The 24,849-nt window shown below is 35.7% G+C and overlaps 1 protein-coding gene across 4 annotated transcripts in view; it reads left to right on the top strand.

Moving 5' to 3' along the window:
• The window catches only part of Cog4 (conserved oligomeric Golgi complex subunit 4), a 321,056-nt gene that overhangs the window by 103,019 nt on the left and 193,188 nt on the right, over positions 1-24,849 (top strand). For all 4 annotated transcript variants that reach the window (XM_090397413.1, XM_090397410.1, XM_090397412.1 and 1 more), the window contains one exon: positions 18,139-18,257. In XM_090397413.1, the coding sequence (XP_090253539.1) occupies positions 18,139-18,257 (119 nt within the window). The remainder of the gene's footprint in view (positions 1-18,138; positions 18,258-24,849) is intronic.

A 24,849-nucleotide genomic window follows, 5' to 3' on the forward strand; every position in this document is an offset into this window, starting at 1 on the left:
CGATCAAATTCTTTTGGATTGTTTAGCTTGCATGGCCAATTTCTTGTATTCTCTGATTTAGCTTTCCACACAATACTCGTTACTTTTCTGGCCTGAGCTTTATATTTCATAACTCCTCTCACGATATTCTTTCCACATCATCTTCTTATGGATCTCTTGCTTAATGAGGTTGTGCATCCATTTCACTCCCAACCTATTTATTCTTTGAACACTAGGGATATATTCAGATACTGAACATTTAACCACCTTACCAGCCATTATGGATCAGATATGCATCCTCATATGCTTTGTATCCATCATATATTTCAATGTAATATCAATGGTATTACAATTTTAATATGCACTTCGCATCCATGATAACCTTTATCTATAGACATCTTGGCCGGTAGTGTAGTTAAGCACTTTTTCGAAGATTCCCATGCATTTCTGACATTTTTCCCAATTCAGTAACTGATATAGACCAGAGATAGTATTCTCCTAAGTTGATCATAATTTCCACCTTTGTAGTTCAGCATGTAGCCTCTTTTAATCTGAGCATAAATACAATTAGATACTTCCCAAGAAAGCACAGTATGATCACTGTCACCAACTTGTGGTGAAAGAGCCATCTTCTTAACAGAGACCCCTTCTGACGCTCTGAGCAAATCAACACTCTTTGACCTTGAGTTCCTTCTTTTGCAAGCTGCTTGAGAAAGTTATCTCGCAACAATTCAATAGATTCCTCTTCTTTCTTATCATGAGAGTTCTCTTCTACCCAATTAATGTTTGGAAAATTAAAGACACCCATAATGATCACTTGTTTGGTACCCATAAGGCTAAATTGGCAATGCATTTCTTCTCCCCCTGCAACTGAGTCACCCATGTCTGTTGCAACACCCCACTATATATTTCATTTTGCTAGCCTCCACTTCACACCAGATAAACTCACTACTACATGGGACATTATTACCATCACTGTTTTCTTGGGTTTCTACCCTAACTGGACTTAAGTCATCTGATATCATTAGTAGTACTCCTCCTCCTCTCCTATTTCTTCTGTCATTCCTAAAAATGGTATACCCATTACACTCAATCCCACTTACCACATCTGATTCTGATAGCCAGGTTTCACTAATGCCAACAATATTAGGCCACATCATATTCAATAAAGCAACGAATTCAACCTCTTTGTTTCTGATGCTCCAGGCATTTGTGTATAGACATAAATAAATTACCACCTAGCAACCCAGCACCTGTTAACAATATAAAAGGAATTCATAATATGTGAATTCACTAAAGATATTAACAGTTTTCTTTAATGGAAAAGTGAAAGATAGAGTCTGAATTTATTATGTCTATACACAAATGCCAGGAGCATCAGAAACAAAGACGTTGAGTTTGTTACTTTATTGAATATGATGTGGCCTAAGATTGTTAGCATTAGTGAAACCTGGCTGTCAGAATCAGATGTGGTAATTGGGATTGAGTGTAATGGGTATACCATTTTTAGGAATGACAAAAGAGATAGGAGAGGAGGAAGAGGAGTACTGCTAATGATATGAGATAACTTAAGTCCAGTTAGGGTAGAAATGCAAGAAAACAATGATGGTTATTCAGTTAATCTATATACAAACTGAGCTTATATTTTTCAAGATCAGACTTAAGTCAGTTGATTATATTGAAAGTAGGAAAGGAAGTCAGATCAGATGATTGTTTTCTCTTATTTTAAGATACAGAAGTAACAATTTTCTTCTTTTTCTGGAATAAAAATGATAAAGGATACTTCAGCATTGAACAGTAAAAGATTCATCTGAGTAACTTTCTATAAAATTTGAAGTTAATTTTTTTATTTGAAATAAATTTTTTAAATAAACATTTTTTAATTTTAGAAATAAGAAATTCATTTTTTAAAAATTTGCGATTTAAAAAAAGTGAATGTTAAAATGTTTTTTTTAATTCATTAAATTTTTTTTTAATGAATTAAAAAAACATTTAAGTTTTTTAAATGAATTAAATGAATTTTTAAACGTACCTTCAATATCCTCAGTATTAAAGGTGTGTTTCATAATAGGTAGATCTTTATAGTTAATTCATTGTAAATTATTTGAATTACTTTTGTAGATTATTTATTTATTATTATTAAAACATATTTGTTTTTTAATGAATGACTGTCTTTCTGAAAACTAGAAGAGAAGTTATATTTTTATTTTGTGTACCCAATAAGGAAAATTATCACCTGAAAATGAATTTCTTTAGCAGTCAGCATAAAAAGGGAAATAATTAAATAAAAATTCTAAAGAAAATTAATACTGTTTTATTTGACAAGGATAGCACTAGGCAAAATAATAAACGTAATCCTCTTTGGTTATTGGAGGATAAGGGGGCTGACAAGTACATTATTACTTGGTAGTTAGATGTTACATTACTTAGAAAATTATGACTGTAATGAAAATGATATCAGCTTAAGAGAAGTGGAAGTGGATTAATTACTATCCCCAAATTTTGATTCTAACTAAAAGGGCACAGCACTTTTATGAAAATTCTTGAAGTAGTACTCAAGTATTGAATGATTGTCTTTTAGGAGATTCTCTCAATGAAGCAAACTATTTGAAGTGAGTATCAATCTGACTATGTATTATAGACTGTTCATGAACATACATGAATTATTTTTATATAACTAAACCTGTGGTGAATTCATCACTAAAAAACACACGTACTAACCACAGTAATGACTATTTAATTCGTAAATATTTCATCCCAAGCATCTTGGGACATCATCAGTACAGTAGTTCAAACAATACTAGGAAAACATACAGTTAGGACGCATAATTACAATGGAATCTCAATATGTGTGCAGTAATAATGTGTTATATAAGTAAATTAAATATAACTGAAAAAAAAAAAAAAAATATATATATATATATATATAAAGATAATTTTTTTACAAAATTTTGTATGACAATTTCTCAAACTTTAGGAATAGTAAGAACATCATTTTAGTTTAAATTTGGTCTGAGAAGTAAGGCTTCAGCACTTTCTTTATATAAACGTTCATATTTATATAAAGATCTGTGTAAAAGTTTTGACTTCTCCCAATGGATCCTATGGTTTGGATTTTCAACTCCGTGTTGGGAGAGACAAGAAGAAGTCAATAGGATTCCCATACCTTACGTCAAAGGCATCTCCGAATATCTTTCAAAAATTATAAAGAAATACAATTTTGCCACTACTTACAAGCCTATCAACAAAATCTATAACTTGCTACCTTCTCCTAAGGACAAACTCTCACCTCTGATGTTACCTAGCATTTATGAGATCCCATGCTCCTGCAAATTGTCTTACTTTGGTCAGACAGGTAGGTCTGTTCAGAAACGCATCTCGGAACATCAAGACCAGATTCGTCTTTTCAAACTGCAGAAATCTGGTCTCTCCCAACACGGAGTTGAAAATCCAAACCATAGGATCCATTGGGAGAAGTCAAAACTTTTACACAGATCTTTATATAAATATGAACGTTTATATAAAGAAAGTGCTGAAGCCCTACTACACAGACCAAATTTAAACCCCAATGACGTTCTTACTATTCCTAAAGTATGGGAAGTTGTCATACAAAATTGTGTAAAATAATCTTTTTATATATACAGGGGGTCCTTGACCTACGTCGTCCTCGACATGCGTCATTTCGACTTTATGGCAATAATCCCATAAATAATTTAAAAAATAAATTTCAACTTGAAGCAGCACGACGTAGAATTCAAATATTGCGGGTGAACTTGTTTGTGAGCGAGATGGAAGAATACGCCATTACGCTGCTTTGGTTTGGGAGAGGTGGTGTCGCTTGGGTCCCAACATACACTCTTTGGGTACCTCATGCTTTGTTTACATCCGCTCTCTCACTTTTGGGTTTGTGTTTTTTTGCCCTTCAATATGGCTCCCAAACATAAGGCAGACTCTTTCGATGGCAGTGTGTCGAAGAAAAGGAAAGCCATTACATTAGAAGTGAAATTAGACATTATTAAAAGAGTAAACGAACATCGGCTATGCGTTGAACTTAAATCGTACCATAGTCGGGACTATTATCAAGGATAAAGTTCGCATCCTTGAACACGTGAAAGGATTGGCGCCCATGAAATAGACTGTGATTATGAAAAAATGTAGTAGGCTCATGATTGAGATGGAAAGGCTTCTTGTTCTTTGGCTGAAAGACCAGCATCAATGCCGTATTTTTGTTTTTTTGTTTTTTTTTAATCACCTGTACAGAACGTACAGTTTCATTTGTAATTTTGGAGATTGTTGTCACTTTTATGTTTGGTTTTTTATTACAGTTTCATTTTTGTCATTTTTCTGTACTATACAATAATTATGTTCTCCCTTTCATTTTCCTATGGCCTAGTTCTGTTTCTTGATATATACATATTACTTTAGGGTGTTTTAGGTTAGGTAAGTAACTTAGGCTATGGTAATTCCAACTTGCTTCGAAAATCGCCTTACGTCGGTCCGCAGGAACGGATCTCCGACGTAACTCGAGGACCCCCTGTATGTATATATATATATTTTTTTTTCAGTTATATTTAATTTACTTCTATAACACATTACTGCACGCATATTGAGATTCCATTGTAATCATGCGCCCTAACTGTATGTTTTCCTAGTATTGTTTGAACTACTGTACTGATGATGTCCCTAGATACTTGGGATGAAATATTTATGAATTAAATAGTCATTACTGTGGTTAGTACATGTGTTTTTTAGTGATACATGAAGTGGCTTGATGATCTATTTTGGTTTCTAGAGTTGGGGTCTGGATTATCCAATTAATATCCCTTAGCCTATTCATGACATTAAAATAGTGTTTTTTGTGGATGGGATTCATACTTGAAAAGAAAAACAAATGCCTATTAGGACATAAAAGTTCATGAAAAAAATTTGTTGATTTATAACTTACCTGTTTTACATTTTGCTCCATGCTACTTAGGTTTAATTTTTCAAGCACTCAAAAAAAAAAAAAAAAAAAAAATGATATACATCATTATTAAAATATATTAGATTTGATATATATACGTAGGCTGTTCAATAAGTTATAAGACTATATTTATACAGAAAGCAGATTACCTTTAATCGTCATCATTTACATGGTCTTTTTCGAAGTAACTACCGTGAGACGCGATGCATTTGTCCCAACATTGCGTCCACTTCTTAAACACATGTGAAAGTCCGTTTTTTGAGAGTTCTTTCAAAACCGCCTCTGCAGCTTTTATACATGCTTTGTTGCTTTCGAAATGGTGGCCTCTTAGTGGTTTTTTTCAGCTGAGGAAACAGCCAAAAATCACACGGTGCGAGATCAGGACTGTATGGAGGGTGTGGTAGGATATCTTTGTTGTTCTTCTGCAAAACGTCCACTACACTACCAGCAATATGTGGCCTTGCATTATCGTGGTGCAATAAGAAGCTATTCTTCAGCAATGGACGCTTCCTTTTGACGTGCTGCCATTGTCCGTAAAACATCCGCATAGTATGAGCCGTTTACAGTATTCCTGGGTTCTACAGCATGTTGGTAAACAATGCCTTCGTAGTCAAAAAAACATTATGGTCATAACTTTACCAGCCGATTTTACAGTTTTTGCTTTCTTGGGGGGTAGGCGAAGACGGATGCTTCCATTAACTGCTTTGTTGTTTCATTGTAGGGTCATAGTGATACAACCAAGCTTCATCTGCTGTAATGATGTGCTTTAAGAAGTTGTCACCTTCTTGTTCCAGTCTTTCTTTCCATTCTGTGCACACATCCACTCGATGCTGCATTTGCTCTGGTGTCAAGAGTTTGGGAATCCATCGGGCCTAAACACGTTTCAGTTCCAAATGTTTAGCCATGATTGAGTGAACACTTCCCACAGAAATATTCAGGACAACATGCAGCAGGCGTACTGTAATTCTGCGATCCTCCTTGATGATAATCGCTGCTGTGTTGATCATTATCTCTGTGATGGACGTTGAAGGTCTTCCCTCACGTTTAAGAACTTCCACATTTTGCCTTCCTTCCTTAAAAGTTTTATGCCAGCGAAAAACACTTGCCCTTGACATTGTTTTATCGTGGAAAGCTTCGTGTATCATGTTAAAAGTGTCCGATGCCGATTTTTGCAAACGCACACAAAATTTAATCGCATAACGCTGTTCCAAGGACGCTTCCATTTCGACGACTGGTCGCGGCTTGTAGGTGCACCGAAACAAGCTTGCGTTTAGTCACATGAACACTGGCACATCAGCCTGTATACGCCATCTATCAACCTCTTTTGTTAATACAGACAGCAACATTTCTTTATTCCACAGAAATTAATATTGTGATGAGTGGTTTCACGACAGTCACGACAGTAAAATTAGTCTTATTACTTTTGAACAGCCCTCTTATATGTGTGTGCGTGTGTGTGTGTGTGTGTGTGTGTGAGTGAGTGAGTGAGACCTTGGGGATAATATATATTAAGGATACCAAGTAATTTTATAAACTTGTTTTTTTTTTTTTCTCCTTCTCCCAAGTAAGCAAAACGGTTAAGTTTGCGCCTGAGCATAGTTCAAGTCTAAAGGTAGTGTAACACCAGGGCAACTCGTTGTAAAGGTGGGTAAAGCTCTGATCACTATACTTAGTATTTCCCTTAATGTAAAACACATCTCACTAAGAGATGTGTGTGTGTGTGGGGGGGTCACTACCCAGACCGGTTTCAACCTTTTTTTGAGGTCTCCTCAGTGAGTTGCTAGACCCTGAAATACCATATATTACTAAAAACCTTGGTATTTCAGGGTCTAGCTACTCACTGAGGAGAACCTCAAAAAAAGGTTGAAATCGGTCTGGATAGTGATCCCTCCCTCCCCACCTATAATGTATAACAGTATACATCTCTTAGTGAGATGGGTTTTACATTATGGGAAATACTAAGAATAGTGATCACAGCTTTACCCACCTTTACAACGAGTTGTCCTGGTGTTGCACTACCTTTAGACTTGAACTACATTCAGGTGCAAACTTAAATGTTTTGCTTACTTCGGAGAAGAAGTAAAAAAAAAAAAACAAGTTTATAAAATTACTTGGTATCCTTAATATATATAAAATTACTTGGTATCCTTAATATATATATATATATATATATATATATATATATATATATATATATATATATATATATATATATATATAATGCTTTTGAATTATTTCAAATAACATAGACATTCAAGCACAAATAGCTAGATCCATAGAAATGCTTAAAAAGAAATGACTCAGAAATCATTTAGAAAAGATTCACAGCAAGATTACCAAGTAATTACAAAACATGCTTTAATGACAACAATATGGAAAAAAAATTTCATTTAGTTTCTACAAATGTCTTGAGTAATTTATTCACTAGAATTCGAGAGAAAAAGTTAACAAGTATATATTTCTGCACAAACACATACACACAAAAAACAACAAAATTCCATAATTGAGACAGCTTTAAGAATATTTGGTAAACACCGGTAAGTTCAGGGTGAATATACATTTCTCATATATATATATATTCACCTCATTAGCTCAGTTGACATTGACAGTTCCCACTGGTTCAAAAAACCTACCAACCAGTGGGTACTGATTCAGATTCTGTCTAGGATGCAAAGAATCTTCATGAATTCTTTTCAACTGAAGGTAAGTTAGTTATTCTCATATAGAGGTGACAAAGTTTTTCCTTTGGAAACTCAAGTTGTTCATTCTAAAAAACTGATCAACTGACCAGAAGAACTGCAATTAGCTGATACAATACACTTGCTTATTAACCTTAGTTGCTTTGGCTGTAATTGATGATGCAAAGGGAAGTAGTGAGTAAGATTAGGTAGATTTTAATGCATGGAGAGTGATAGGTGCATGGATTGCATTGCCTGAGAGAATGGTGAGAAAGCGCAGTGAATGAATTTAAGGAGAAGGCCTGTGTAGCTCAGTGGAAGTGGCACTTGCGCCCTCTACGCTTGGCTGCTTGAAGTTAGACCTAGGTTCTAGTCTAGTCGCTGACTGGAGGAACTTTTTCTAAGCCTATCTTCGACCAGTTCCCGAGTTAGTCGATCTCTGGCATGGGCAAGCGGGTTTTTCATCCCATAAACACAAGAAAATTGACCATAGTACCCATATTATTTCAGACGGTGACATATCTTGTTAGGGTTAGGTCCAAGAGATGGCAGCACTTATTTGCCAGCCTCTTCATCGATGGCTGCTGTAATTAGATAGCCATGGACCAACTATCTCTGATTAGCTACCGGTGGAGATTGAACTGCCTACTCAGTCTCCAAAAGCTAGATAGGGTATAAAGGCCTTGCCTACTCCCTATTAGGGAATTAAAGGCGTTAGCTGATTTTTTTTTTTTTTTTTTTTTTTTTTTTTTAATTTAAAGAGTTGAATGATAGACTTTGTGTCATTTAAGATAGACCTCCTATGATGAGACTTATGACTCTATGGAGGTAATGAATAATAATAATAACAACAAAATAACCTGATCATATGCATGTAACAATAGTAAGCACAATAACAATCACCAGCATATGTTTTTTTTTTCTTTTTCATTTTTTATGTGATGGCTGTATGGCTTTTCTTTTAGTTTTTCTGACTTTTATTTCCTTATCAAACATTCACTTTTTTGTCTACCATAACAAGCAAAACCATTAGTAAAATTTTTTATTCCAGAGAAAATAGATAAAGTTACTTTTCTTCTTAAATGATATCCCTTAGTACTTATTAGCATGTCCATCCTGTTGCTTATATTCTATTTCTCCTTTACATGCATCTGCTGTTCTTTTCATTTCCCAAATATGGGTCTGCAATATGCAATTATGAATATGCAGGAAGTGCGATATGCTGATAGACCACAAGGCTTATTTGAACCAGAGTAGGGAACATGGTTATCGAGGAAGATTGTGCGAATGCAAAGAAAGCATACAAAACTGATGACAGAGAGAGTCTCATTGCTCTCCAATCAACAAGGCATGGATTCTAATCCCACTGTGGTCATGGATGTTTGTGATTGTCTTCAGGTGAGAGATAAATTTCATCACCTGGTGTGAGACCACCACCCTGCTTATTGGAAGCGTGAAGTAGCTTTAAAAAAGTTCCACATGTTTGATCTCTATGTAAAATATGTAAAGTCTATATAAAAATAAATTTTAAAAAATATAAGTGATAAAAATAGAAAAAAAAATAGTCCATCCACTTACATAATGTACTATGGGTTTGTAAATAACCTTTCATGGTGGGAGCAACATAAAAAAAGAAAAGAGTGCAACTGACTGCAAGAAAGTGGGCAAGAATGATGGTGAATGACAGAGTTCAAGTATGACAAGTGGGGCTGGTGACAAAAAAATGTGTGTGATTAACAGTGTGAGAGAAAGCAGGAAAGTTCCATCAGCAGGAAAGGTCATGGCATCGGTGTTTTAGGATGCTAAAGGCATTTTGTTTATTACTTATTTTGAAAAGGGTAAAACAATAACCAGGGAATATTATTCCAAACTTTTAACCAGACTAGCTGAAAAAATTTATGAGAAAAGACCCGGTTTGCAGAAGAAAAAAAATCATCTTTCATCAGGACAATGCACCTGCCCACAAAGGTGTTTTGGCAAGGGAAAATTAAGGGATCTGCACTATGAATTGTTGGAACATCCACCATATTCCACAGATATGGCTCCTATCTTTGACTTCTATCTCTTCCAAAACTAAAACTCTTCCTCGCTGGTCAGCGTTTTTCTTCGAATCAAGAGGTGATTGCAGCTGTAGAGGGGTATTTTGCAGATTTTACTGAGAACTACTACAGCAATGGGATAATGGTGCTGTAGCACCGCTGGAATAAATGTATCTTAAGGGAGATTATGTTTAAAAATAAAAATAATTTTGAAATTATAAATTCGTTTTTTCATTGTTAGGCTGAGAACTTTTCAGACCATTCTAGTATAAGAATGATAGACTGCATTTGAATGGTTTTGGTATAAGTCATCTTGAGAGACTGCTGCTGGTAGAGAGAGAGTAATGAATGCAGAGAATAGATCTAAGCAAAAGTGATGTGGTAAGAGGGAATGAAGTGGTGTGAATGAGAAGTGAATAGCAAAAGTGTAGAGAATGAGAGAACACGTGTGCAAGATGAGCAGGGAAATGGGGAGAATAGTCAGGGTAGATGGGAATACAGTGTGAAAAAAGTCGATGCTCAGAGAGGAAGTGAATGTGTGAGTTGACAAGAAAGGAGTGGGAATGGCCTGGGATATGAGGGAAACATTTGGGTTTGACATGGATATGAGAGAGAGAGAGGAAGGCACGGAGAAGTCACATCACATCTAATAAGTGATATCAATGAAACTTGTTATAGATTCAGAAATCAACTGTTATGTTTGTATATGAATGCCAGAAGTATCAGAAACAAGAGGAACAAAATTGTTGCATTGTTACAAGATGACTGTAATGCAATGAAGTTGTATTACAGTCATCTTAAGACCAAATTAATACCTGCTTTCTCTCTCTGTTTTTCCCCCCCTCAAACATAGATGGCGCCTAATCAGGACTTTAGTCTTTAGTGAAACTATTCACATTATTATACTGGATTGTGGTTGTCTCTCATACTGTGACAAACCTTTTTTGTACTCTGAAGATGCTGGATAGAATACCAGCAAAATATCAGCAATAAGTTAATAAACAGTATGCGAGACAATCACACACAGCTCATCACACCATGCTTTGAATACATTCACATTCTCTGCAGCTGATTCTCCAATGCATTCCAATCAGTCACCACTCTCCATGTAAAAAATAGAAAAACTCGCTCCTTTGCTCACACCCTCATTATACAACTCTTGTTCTCCCCCCCCCCCCCTCTCCCAATATTCTATGACAAACCTTTTTTGTACTCTGAAGATGCTGGATAGAATACCAGCAAAATATCAGCAATAAGTTAATAAACAGTTATTTTCTTATCAGTCTGTGTTGTCATCTATACCATTAAAATTAATCAACATAACACTGAAGAGGATTTTCATAGAATATTGGGAGAGGGGGGGGAGAACAAGAGTTGTATAATGAGGGTGTGAGCAAAGGAGTGAGTTTTTCTATTTTTTACATGGAGAGTGGTGACTGATTGGAATGCATTGGAGAATCAGCTGCAGAGAATGTGAATGTATTCAAAGCATGGTGTGATGAGCTGTGTGTGTGTGTATATGATAGAGTGACTTACCACAATCAATCTTTGACACCATGGAGGACTGAGGATGAAATAATAATAAATATCACACTTTTTTATGGTATCATCAGCCAACCGAACACAATTCCAAGAACATGAATCATGATGTCATGGCCACCCACACCTATCACCAACTAGTTGGTCATTTTACACTTTATTTTAGTGGAAAATATGCAACTAACTTTGGTATAGCTGGAATGAATTTTTTTGCTGACTTAATAATTAGATTTTATTTGCAAGAAAGTATGTAGCTATTTCACTTTCCAGTGATGTTATAAGAAAAATATATGACACTGATTTTCAAAACTTTATGAACTTTAATTTTGTTTTCTGTTGATCACTCTCAGATTACTAGGTATAGTTAAGTTTAGTGGCCTTCAAGCTTGCAATAATGAAACAAAACTAAAGTCAGTTTAATTTACTCTTACAACAAAAAGCATAAAATATTATGACATTTTTGCACCACTGTAGACATTGCAACAGTCTGTAGATACATTTTGTCTTATTACAACATGGAGTTAAAATTGTTGAATCCATAAGTATTCTTTATTCAAGAAAAACGTTCATTTCTCCTTAATAAATAACCATATTGATAACTAAATTTGTCTAATGACAAATTATGTATAGATGCCTGTATGAATTCAAACAAAATATTCTTGTTTTTATCCTTTACCCAAGCATAAGCAGACAACATAGATGACCCACTCATGAAGATTTTTGAAGTATCTTCATGTGTGGGTTTCTTGTATGTTGAGGCTGTTAACTTTACATCAGTTGTCTTAGTATCCTATAATGCACAGCACACTCACTTTTGAATATATATATTGCTGTGCATTGTGGGAAGGCCACTACCCAGACCAGTTTGTCTTTATCAAGGTCTGATTAGTGGGACCTAGATCTCCAATACTGAGTAGTTTGATAATCTGGTAACACTCCATTTTACTACTTGTACAGGGTGTTCGGGATAAATTTGACATATTTATAATTAATTATATTTTTCCGTAAGTTACATGTATTAACACACACTTCTCTTCATTTAAAAGTTTGGACCCTTCTTCATTCATATACAAGATGTCAGAAAGGATGGATAGCTGGAACCCATGGAAGAGAATAACTTGTATCATGATGATTCGTGCCCGCCATCAAAATAAGGATATTACGACTGCTGCCCAATGCTCCCTGAATACAGTAAAAACAATCAGGCATGAACTAGAGACTTGCAATGGTGACTACGAGGATGTAGCAAGAAGAAAGATCCCTAGCAGACGATCTGATTGCGTTCGTACAGCAGAATTCCTCGCAAATCTGCAGGAACAGGTGTTGAAGAACCCTGGCATTGGAATTCGGGCTTTGTTCGTGGAGTTGCTAACTGTAGTCAAGCCCTGGATAACAAGGGTAGCCAATGGTAGGCCGTATGTATGGCAGCAGGATTCGGCCCCCTGCCACACCTCTGGGAAAAGTCAAAAATGGTTGTCTGAAAATTTCTACGACTTCACCAGTCCAAATGTTTGGCCTCCAAACTCCCCAGACCTGAACCCCATGGATTATTTTGTATGGGGCGCAGTTGAAAAAGACACCAATCGCACTTCCAGTAATACAAAAGCCCAGTTAATGGATAAAATTAAAACAGTTTTTGCGGCCCTTCCCAGGGAGACTGTAGCATCAGCTTGTTTGAGGTTCCGAAGCAGAATTGAAGCTGTGATCGATGCTAATGGTGGTTATTTTGAGTAAATCTTGTTGATAGTATTGTAATTAACTCTGCCTGTAATGTTTTTTTGTCAATTCATTAAATTTAATAGATACAAAGAAGATTTTCTTTTTCCTTACGAAACTGTCAACTGAACACCCTGTATATAAAAAACACGAGTATATGATTTTTTCACTGATTTAACCTGAGTATCTTCCTGCATCTGGCTCCCACTGACAAACTAAATAAAAATCAAAACTAGTTTGGGCAGTGATCCTTCCCATTTTTTCTTTGTTCCTTAATTTATGGAAACCAGTGTAGTTCACTTTATATGTTTATGCATCAGTATGTTTCTCTTAAAGTATGCATATATAGTTGGGCAAATTCATAGGGATCATAGGAATAGATTGTTATAATAGAGAGTTTGCTATAATGAATTTTGAGTAGAGCATTGTAATTATACAACTGTTATGGAGCTTTGGTTGGGACTTTTCAGTAGTTTGTTGCATATTGGCCTCGATGCTCTACAATATTTATACTAACAATCAGCCAACCCACCCACAAGTGAGGAGGTTTGTCTATGCCAACGACACAGCTATATGCAGTCAAGCAAGGAGTTTTGAAGAAGTTGAGAAGAGGTTGACAGAAGCCTTAGAAATACTCTTCAATTACTATGAGACCAATTGCCTGAAGCCTAACCCAAACAAGACTCAGGTTTGCGCTTTCCATCTGCGCAACAGGGAAGCAAAACGCCAGTTAAACATTGTCTGGAGAGGAAAATGTCTCGAACACTGCAGCAACTCCAGATATCTTGGAGTTAAGCTGGATCATACCTTGTCATATAAGATACAGGAACTAAAAGGAAAAATCTATGCAAGAAATAACATCATAAGAAAATGACCAACACGACTTGGGGAGCTCTACCAGAGGTACTTCGCTCGATTGTGTTTTGCTGCAGGGGGATACGCTGCCCCTGTGTGGGAGGCATCTGCCCATGCAAAACACGTTTATGTGGCTTTAAATGATACTATTAGGATCATAACTGGATGCCTAAGACCAACCCCAGTCAACAAGCTGTATCCCTTAGCAGGCATAAGATGGCAAGTGGCCGGTGAGATGGAGAAAAAAAAAAGCAGATGACGGACGAAAGACATCCAATGTACGGCCATATCATCACGGCTTCTCGACTCAAATCGAGGTGTAGTTTTATGCAAAGAACTAAACCATTGATTCATAAACCTGAGGAGTGATGCCTTGTTCTATGGAGGGAATTGGTTCAACTTCAAGAAGCCCCCATAATTAAGGAAGAGTTAACCAAGGGATATCACCTACCCTACAGTACCTGGAGGACTCTGAACCATCTTAGAGTAGGAGTGTCCAGATGAAGAAGTAACCTGATGAAATGGGGTTATGCAGATGATGACAGCTGTGACTGCAGAGACGTCCAAACTGACGGACATCTTTTATGTTGCCCAGATCTAATTGATGTGTGCTCCACAGATGACATTCTGATGGTCAATGACAAGGCGATACAAGCCACTGTTTTTTGGAAGGAAGAGAAAATGATTGGTCTTCCAGACTCGGAAAGTAAAGTAAGTAGTTTGTTATAGCAGATATGTATGAAGTAGTGTGCCGAAACCAGCTCACATGAGCTGATTGTTAATTTTTCAAGAATTTTGCATCTGTTGGACTAATAGTGTCTATAAACTGTAGAATGCCACTTCAATCTACAATGGGCAGAGTGGTGTTTGGGCAATAAGCTTGTAATAGCGACATAGAAAATACAGTCAGGATGTACTTGTTTTGGCACCCTTTGTACTTCCTTTCCCCTCATCCTCTTTCCTATGCAGCAATCTCTGTAGGAATATCTCTGCTAACAATTTTACAGGAATATTCTTTTTCGATAAACATCCACTTAATTTAGCCTATGCTTCTGCTTCTTAAGATAATGACATTCTGATGCTAGGTGCTTATCAAAAATTTCACATTTCTGCAGTTGTTATGAACCTTAATAAGGTTTTTACCCTAAAAAGTTGCTTAGGTGCAAAAAGTTTGGTGGGCAGCAAAAACTGGCAAAATTGTATCTCAGCCATAAAATCACCACTGTATTCTCAGCCAGAGAGGCATGTAGTGAGGTTGTAACGATAGAAAAATTAGAACTCCATGGTGGATACAGGAAGTTAGAGGCAGTTAGGGAAAAGAAGGAAGCATAATTGAAGATTCCTGGCAAGCATATCAACTTGTACTCTTAGAGAATACAGAGGAAAATGTAAGAAAGTGAAGCACTGTGTAAAACTAATTGAACATAAGACATGGGTAGAACATAGAAAATAAATATCAGGAATATGGTAAAAGGAATTAGAGATGACGCATATCTTTTAATTTAGGACTGGCAAAATAACTTTGTGAGATCTTCCCCCCTCCCCACCAAAATAGGACCGATCTTATACTGTAACATTGGTCCAGTTTTGGTGTGTGTGTGTGTGTGTGTGTGAGGGGGGTTCATAAAGGGAGAATCTGTTGTTTTTATTTATGTATTTTTTAACTTACCAGTTGTTAAAAATTTACCAGCACATCCCTGTGTGATGTCATAGTGTTGTTTGCAAGGGTCCTCTGTAATTCTCTGTATATATAAATATATATATATATGTATCATCCTTATTTTTTGCAGGAGTATATAAGATGCCATGGTTGGTACTACCTAATTGATTTTTACTTCTTTACTAGCTTCTGCTAATAGTTTTCATTGAGTTAATCAGTAAAAAAAAAAAAAAGGTTGGCAAAAAATTGTCCGATGCCAGGATGGTATCAAACACCTTTTTTTTTTTTTTGCTAACCTTTCCTCTTCCATTTTAAGTGACCATACTACCTTAGATTAGCTCTGCTCACACATTCTTGAATACTAACCATGTCATGTTCCTTTCTGATATTTTCATTTTTAATAGGATTCTGCTATGTATATGATCTGTAAACTTCTCTAATTTTTCTAAGAACTGTCATATCTCTAGGTTTCACTTTTAGATTCATTAGTTAATAATTTATTTGAGAATTATTGATTTGAACACTATCTTGTATAATGGTAGTTTAGTGTTTTGGCTAATTTCTCTCTTATTCCATTTAAATTTAATCAGCTGGCTCTCTGCCATACCTGCTTTGTTTATTCTACTATATATTTCCAAACTGAACTGTCATCTGCATTAAAATGCCTAAATATCTGAAATATTTTCCCTCTAGATTCTCCATTTAGAATGCAGTTGATAATTTTCACATTCCCACATGTTTACATAGTTTTATGTTTTTCTTCTTCTTCTTTTTATTATTATTATTATTATGCAGGCTGCCCCAAAGAATCAAAAACTAATTGCAGGTCATGTATTGTCTAAATATCCATGATATCTTTCTTTAAAAATATTTACCAAAGATGCATCCACAACATTCACTAGTAGCCCATTCCACACACCTATCCCCATGTGCCTTAAGAAGAACTTGAATTTCACATGCATCCTACACACACTTACTCGGTTTCCAAGGATGATCACAAGTTCTTGTCCCCACTTGCCATGAACTTTGAAGACAGCATGCTCCGTTTGTTCTTATATGCAAAATAAGCTCAATATCATCTTGGTTACTTACCACCATATGTTTTTGATTGTCTCCTCATCTCTGAACCCAGGTGACCATATCTAAGCAGTAGTCAAGACATGGTTTTATCAAAACCTTGTGCAGTGAAAGAATAACTTCATTACTCCAATTTAGCATTCTCTTCAACATTGTGGTTACTAGTATGATGACTTAATCACCTTAGTAATGTGGCCCTGAATCTTAACTTTCTGTTTACTTGCTCTCCCATATCTCCATTGCCTGTGGGCGATTAGAAGTGAGCGAAAAAATAAGTAGTTTTTTGAATTTGCATAATAATAATAAAAATATTAACTTGTAGCTTTTATGAGTATGTGATAGAGCACCTTGTCTACATTTTAAGAAAAAGTTTATATTTTATGTTAAATATTGTCAGTATGATGCCAATATGTAATAGAACAATAGTAGCCATGATATCTTCTTTAGGGGAAGTTCAATATGAGAGATATGTTTGGTACAGTGCATGTGTGTGTGTGTGTGTGTGGTATATTCATTATAAAAGATGGGGGATTTGTGGAAAGAAAGCAAGACTGAGTAGCAAGTGTTTTGAAAGTAAGTGTCACTTTAGTAAGTGTGGGGCGAGTAAAATGTGTAGCAGCTTGGAGAATGTTGACAAGGCAAAGATGTGTCAGTGAGATTATTGATGAAAGTGCAGTGGCAGAAATTCAGAAGAACAAAGAGGACTTCATGAAAAAAAAAGCATACTTATGTGAAGTCCATTGAAGTTCAAAAGATTGTGAAATAAGGTGAATGATAGAACTAGGAGGAGAGAGTAAGCAAAGGTATGAGGAAAAAAGTGACAATACAAAAGTAGAGTGAAGAGAAATTTCTTATGGCCATTCTATGATAAGAGGAATACTTAATGAGACCATGGCTAAATCCTGTTTACCCTTTTGCACAAATTAATGATATTAGTGAGAACTTTCTGGATGCAAAGCAGTCGGTGAAAGAATTGATTGTTTTAGCAGGCAGCAATGACTTGAGAGATGAAAAATATTATATGAGAAAACATATGAAAGAGTGACTGGAAGAAGTAAAAAAGAAAATGAGCAAGTAAAGATTGTGAGTCTGCTGCCACAGTATGATAGTGGTGAGTTGAGGATTTGACAGTTGAAGAGTCTCTGACATTATAGAAAGAGTGAAACATCTGAAGTGGCAGTGGGCTGGACATATTGCTTGAAGACAAGACTAATGATGGACAAAAGAAGTACTGGATTGGATTCCATGGGAGGAAAAACATGGAATGGATTGATAAAATCATCAGATTTGTAGGAGTGACATGGGTAAGAAAAGCTATTGATAGACAATCTTGGAAAGGCTGTCATCCAGCAGTAGATTGAAAATGGCTGATGAACAGTGACCTTAAAAAAAAAAAGTATTACTCAAAGAAGTCAGTTTTTAACAAAAATCCAGTTTAATTTTATTTTTTCTCAAATTGGGTATTTGTTTGTCTTCATACATTAATATTTAAACTGGATTATATAATAACTTAATGTTGAAATAAATGGAAGGTATTATAGCTTTTTTTTTGTTATTTTTTCATTCTTTTAAATTCTTTTGGTTACTTCTGACTATTAATATGACAATCTTAATTTGTTAATTTTATTTTAGAGCAACTTAAGAGTTTGGATAAGTTGATTAAAGAATGTGAATTAAGTCAAACCATGCAAGAGCTTCTTGGTACATACCTCATGATGGAAGAATACTTTATGAGAGAATCTGTAAACAAGGTAATCTTATTTTTAAATATTTATAAAATGCAATAAATATATATCAGTGTATGTTATTTCACAGGTGTTATTAGAGACTGATTATTAAATTTATAGAATACTGTTACCCACCCATTTCTGTATCCTACTTCTCACCAATCTCTCTAGTACCTTCACCACAATACAGATAGGCCTACAATTTGAAGCCACAGCCCTATCACCACCTTTATGTAGTGAAACAATTTTATCTTCTTTCCATTCTTTGAAACCTGTGCTGTTGTAAGACTCTTATTAAACAGGCATGCCAATGCTAATGCCAACTCCCTGGAACATTCCTTTAAGATGTGTGATGATATGTCATCAAATCCTATTGCCTTATTGACATCAAGGTTATTTATTTCCTCAAATGCCTCCTGCTCACTCACAATTAAGCCATCCTCTCCAATGTCCTCCACACTTGAATTCCTCGTGATTCCACCCTGATCAGGATGAAACACCATTATAAATTCATCGCTGAACAATGTCTTCTGCAGCAGTTACCATTTTACCATTTTCATCCATTAATATTATTATTATTATTATTACATGGCATCTCTAGGGAATTCAATGACTCATTGAGGGATGGCACCTACTCTACAACTCTCTGCCTCCACCACTCAATTCACCAACCAACTACAATCATTATCTACATCAACACCATCTACCACCAGTACCACCACTAGTATTTTCACAGACAATCACAAACATCCATGCCCACGGCAGGATTCGAACCCACAGCCTTTTGGCTGGAGAGCAGATACGCTAACCACTCGGCCAACCAGGCCGGCTTATATCATCTTACCATTATCATTCTTCCTTCTACTTGCCACTTATCTGAAAAACTCTCTAGGATTTTTCTTTGCCTGATTTGCCAATTTCTGCTCATACAGCACTTTTGTTTTCCTTACTAATTGAGTCACTCTCCTGGCTTGTTCTTTATACTCTTCATATAATTGATTATTATCATTATTCATCTTGTATTGCCTCCATAGTACTTCTTCTTCCAGATTTCCTGCTTAAGTCCCTCATTCATCCATTTTACACATACCTTTACACCTACTTGTGTGAATGTATTTCTTCATCAGTTCCCAAGCAGCATTTTCCTTACCGCTCAACTCATTCTATACTATAGCTCCAAGCTGTCTCCTAAGCTTGCCATAATCATCAGCCTTGTAATTCCATATATATCCTTTCCTCACAGAAGTCTGCATGTGGCTAGCCACAGCACAGGTGATCACTTCATGATCACTCTCACCAACTGGAGGAAAGTGTGAACCTCCTCCCCCTCACAATTACATCCTCTGATGGAATGATCAGATCTAAAACTCTCAATCCTCACGTGCCCTCCTTTACATGCCGCCCGAGATAGTTATCTCTCAAGAACTCAGGAAATTCATTTTCCTTATTCCCAAATGCTATCTCGTCATTCCAATCCATACTGCGAATCGTCCATAATAATTGCCCTTCCTTTCTTCATTAATCCAAGTTGTTTATACATTTCTTCATCACCACCCTCCACATTCTCTGGCCTATAGCAACATCCAGCTAAATGCATCTCTCTGTCAACCTCCACTTTACACCACATTGCCTCATAATCATTGCCACATTTTCCCTCTTTCATATCTCCTCATGTAGACATAATTGCCCTACTGTCATCAGCAACATTCCCCCCTCCCTTCTTGTCCTTCCTATTCCTGTTACAATATCATTTTTATTCAATCACGTTTCACTTATTCCAATGATTTTGGACTGAATAAACTCAGTCAGTGAAAAAACCATTTCATCTCCCTTATTTCTTACTTCTGATATTTGTTACCAAACACAGCAGTTTAGGTCTATAACTATCCAAGCCACTTGTTGGTTGTGATTTCCCTCCCAATAATTTTTAGCACCACTTGCCATATACATCTGCTCAGTTTCAACTTCCCCACCTACATCACAATATATTCCATCTTCATATGCACATTCACTGCTACTTTCAACATCCACTCTCCCTATGCCATGTTTCCCTGTCCATCTGTCTCCCCCCACCCATTTCTCTGTTCCTCTTGAATTTCAGTTCTCTCTCTCTCTCTCTCTCTTCATCTCTCACAATACCAAGCACCTCTGTCTCTTCAATACCACTCCCGTGATCTTTCACTTCTGATCTCTTGCTTGCATCACACACTGAACTTCCATCTAGCAAAACTTTTTCCATTGCACTCACTCCAAAGCCATTCAAATTAAACTCATCACACCTGTATAATTCCATTCTTTCCTCAAACACATGCCATACATCCACAAACTGTACTCCCTTCTCATACAGCCTCTACTAGCATTCCATTCATGATTCTGGCTCTCTGTCTCAACTCATATCATACCTTGGCAACACATGACAACCTTTCACACTATGTTGTTATCTTTCACTCTTTGCAATAACCTCCTGATATTTGCCCTTACATGCCCCTTATGTCCACTAAAAACACATTTATCTCCACAGCCACTACAGTTCTCTTGCTCATTTCCTTCTGATGTCCAATACCTGAATTATCTTGTTCATTTTCCCTCCTGGATAGCAAATCTTATGGACTCTCTCATTAACTAACCCTCTAACTATGGAATCTCCATACGCTGCTATCCTGGAATCACGTGTCACCTCTTTTACCCTTTTTTTTCCTTTCATTTTAATCTTTTGCACACTTTCATTAGTTTCCACTAAATGTCTAATATGACTCCGCATATTCCTCATTTCATTTTCAATAACTGTTCATCAAATCTTGCAATTCAACAATTTCACTCTCTGTCACTCCCACAGTCTCTCTACCTCTCATTCTGCCACACCTTACTTCCGTTTATTCATTTATACTTCCTTTCGCTCTCTTATTACTAACTTTCACTTCTACATTCTTGTGTTCTTTCACTCTCTCAGTTTCACTAGCTCTCATTCCATTTCCATTTTTTTCATTTATGCCATCTTTTATCTTTTTGGTCTGTTTTGCATTTGCTGACTCATGGTCTAATAATATATCACACTTCCTACAAATAAATACTTTTTCTCATCTCCCATTCATTCTCTCCACAAACACATCTCTTACACTCCACCATGCATACATATTACACTTATGACATTGAACCATTTTTGTGTATGTTGTTAATGCCACTTGATTTTGTGGCACTTGCCTAGTTGCATCGATTGACTAAGTGAGCACCACAACTAGGCCAGTGTGGTAGACCTCGTTAGTACTGCCATTGTATTCTGTTTGTTTAAAGAAAGCAATTTCAGTTAATAAATCCTGCAAAAATCATGTAGACACACATATTCAATTCAGTTATTACTCAAAATAGCACTCATCTTTTTGAGAGCTCTATTTCAACACTACACACTTTACAGCTTTCTAGTAGCCAAAAATTCATGTGTGTAGTTTTTAAACTGTAATTTATATTAATTTCAAAATTCATAAAGTACACATATATATACCAAATGTTTTCAAAATCCTGAGTGATCATTGTGTTAACTTTGAGCATATTTAACAAATTATGGCAACATCTAAGAAAAATATGCAAATTGGCATTTCATTAACATTAAACGTGACTGCCAGAAAAAATTAAAATAAAAGGTGTAAAAACAGATATTTTTAATGATATTTATTTGTCTTAGTAAATATCTGGTCAAAACATGGCAGATATTTACTAAGACAAATAAATATGTGAACCAATAAAATTAGAGATATTTTAAACAGATCCCACCGTATGAAATTATGGTCTTATCCAGTTGCGGCTGATGACCGAAAACAACTTAGTTTTTTTTATATTTATATAGTGGATTCTATTATTGATTTATAGTTATTATTTCTATTACAATAATGTTTAGTCAGAATCCAATGATGCATTGAGCTATTAATTTTTTAAAAGTGTTAGTACGTAACATATACTGGCTCAACCTATTAATAACACGAAAACTCGAAAGATTTGCAGTTGCAGGCATAGCTCAATGGACTAGAGCATATAAAAAAAAAATGTCAATTAGAATAAGCATGTACAGATATATATTGTAAATAGTTGTATATATATTTATTCTGACTTTACATATATGCTTTGATGTACAATATATGCTGTACATATATGCTTAAATAAAATATAATCGGACTAGAGCAATGGACCGGCAATCCAAAGATGCTGGTTCGACTCCAGCTGGCTGCCCTGCAAAATGTTTTCATTTTTCAAATGTTAAAAAAAAAAAAGTTATTATTTCTATTATTTATTTTATAAATCAATGTTGAAACTTCAGAGAAAATAAATTTTTAAAAAGATAAAATTGTTTAATTTAGATTGACTAATAGAACCCATAAATATAAACACATAAAAGTCAAAGAAAAATCATAAATTTTATTTTTTACAAAGTAAACATAATATGAACTATCGATTTTGTTCATAATTAACATGTATTGTTTATGGACGTAATAAAAATTTAAACTTTAAAATAAATTATAACAAAAAATGACAACAATAATTAAACACACTAAAAACAATAAAACAGATCAACAACGAGAATAAATAATAAGACAATGAAAGAATAGCACGCTATTTACGTACAAACACAGTGACTGCGCCAGACTAAACTGGCCCCAAGATAAGCGTTGCACCCAGTAGCCACGATAAGCATTGCCACGTGCTTCACAATCAAAGAATCACACACATATCAAAAGTGCCTGGCAAATAAAGTCAGCTTGTGCTCTTAGAGAATACAGAGACAAATGTAAGAATGCTAAACACTGCGTAAAACTAGCTAAACAAAAGTCATGGGAGGACTTTGGCAAGAATAGAGAAAATACATATCAAGAAGGTGGCAAAATATTCTGGAGGTTGTTGAAGAAGCTTAGGAATGGAGGAAAGAGTGCTGTAAAAGGAGTTAGAGATGATAAAGGTGATGAAAACGGGAGAAAAAGATATCCTTGAAGTATGGAGTAATTACTTTGAAAAACTGCTAAATGAAACAAGCAGTGATGGCAGCAGAGTGGTAAAAAAACACTGACCAAGCATGCAGTCAGGAATACATATCGATACTTGAAGTAGAAAAAGCCATCAACGGCTTGAAATGTGGAAAGGCAGCAGGAGTAGATGATATTCGACCAGAAATGCTGAAGTATGGTGGTATAAGAGTCTTACAGTGGCTGCACTGCATAGTTCAGAAAGCCTGGACAGAGGGATGAATTCCCAATGATTGGAGTAGAGCTCTCATAGTACCCATATATAAAAAGGGAAATAAAACTGAACATGAGAATTACAGAGGTATTTCCCTACTGAGTGTTCCTGGCAAGATCTATGCAAGTATACTTGAGAAACGGCTTAGAGGAATTGTGGAAGAAAAGCTTGGTGAAGAACAAGCTGGATTCAGGCCAAATAGAGGCTGTCAGGATCAGATCTTCACTTTACGACAAATAGTCGAAAAAGCATGGGAATATAACAAAGATCTGTATTTAAGTTTTGTCAATTTGGAAAAGGCATATGATAAGGTGCCAAGTGAGAAGCTATTCAATACGCTGCAGTTATATGGTGTCAATGGGGTATTATATCAAGCAATACTTAGTCTTTATTTGAGTTGTAAGTCAGTTAGAATTGCAGGAAGTACAGGAAGCTGGTTTAATGTTAAATCTGGTGTGAGACAAGGATGTACATTATCCCCTCTGTTATTCATTATCTATATGGATCACATGATGAAGGAAAGTGGTATTAAACATGATATCAAAATTGGAGATGTTAATGTCAGCTCTTTGCTTTATGCGGATGATGTTATACTTCTAAATAAATCCGCTACAAGTCTGCAAGATTCTCTGACTAAATTGAATAACTGTTGTAATAGATATGGTATGAAGGTCAGCAATAAAAAGACAAAGACAATGAAAATAGGCAGAATCATTGAAAATGTCAACTGTGTTGTGAATAGAGAACCTGTGGAACATGTAAAACATTTCAGCTACTTAGGCACGATTTTTAGTGAAGATGGTAAATTAAATATAGAAATATACTACAGAATCAGCAAAGCTGGTATGTTGGGAAGTCAATTGAATAAATTCATATGGAATAAGAGAGAAATTAGACGGAACACTAAATTAGTAGTATACAAGACAGTGTTCAAACCAGTTTTAACTTACGGATCTGAGAGCTGGGTCAGAAGTAAAACACTTGACTAAAGACCAGAAACCGCAGATATGAGAGTCCTGAGAAAGATTAGAGGCGTGAACAGATGGCATCAATTGCAATATCATATTAAAAATGAGGATATTAGGAAAGAACTTGACATTGTCAGCATCCAGGAATGCGTTAGCAGAGCTAATCTGGTATGGTCACTTACAGAATGGGCGAAGAAAGACTAGCAAAACAAGTGTTTTCTGTCAGGTTGGTAGCAAAACGACCCAGAGGAAGACCAAGATGTAGGTGGATTGATACGGTACAAAGTGCCTTAGATGATAGAAATATAAGATCTGATAATGTTGGAGTCTTGACAAGTAACAGACTGATTTGGAGGAAAATTGTAGATAGGAAGTTAATAATGATGTAATTTTTTTCATGTAGTACTATCATATCCTGTACACCC

The sequence above is a fragment of the Typopeltis vanoorti genome, chromosome 9 (assembly GCF_054136105.1).
Source record: "Typopeltis vanoorti isolate ZY-2024b chromosome 9, IOZ_Tvanoo_1.0, whole genome shotgun sequence".
Classification (NCBI taxonomy): domain Eukaryota; kingdom Metazoa; phylum Arthropoda; class Arachnida; order Uropygi; family Thelyphonidae; genus Typopeltis; species Typopeltis vanoorti.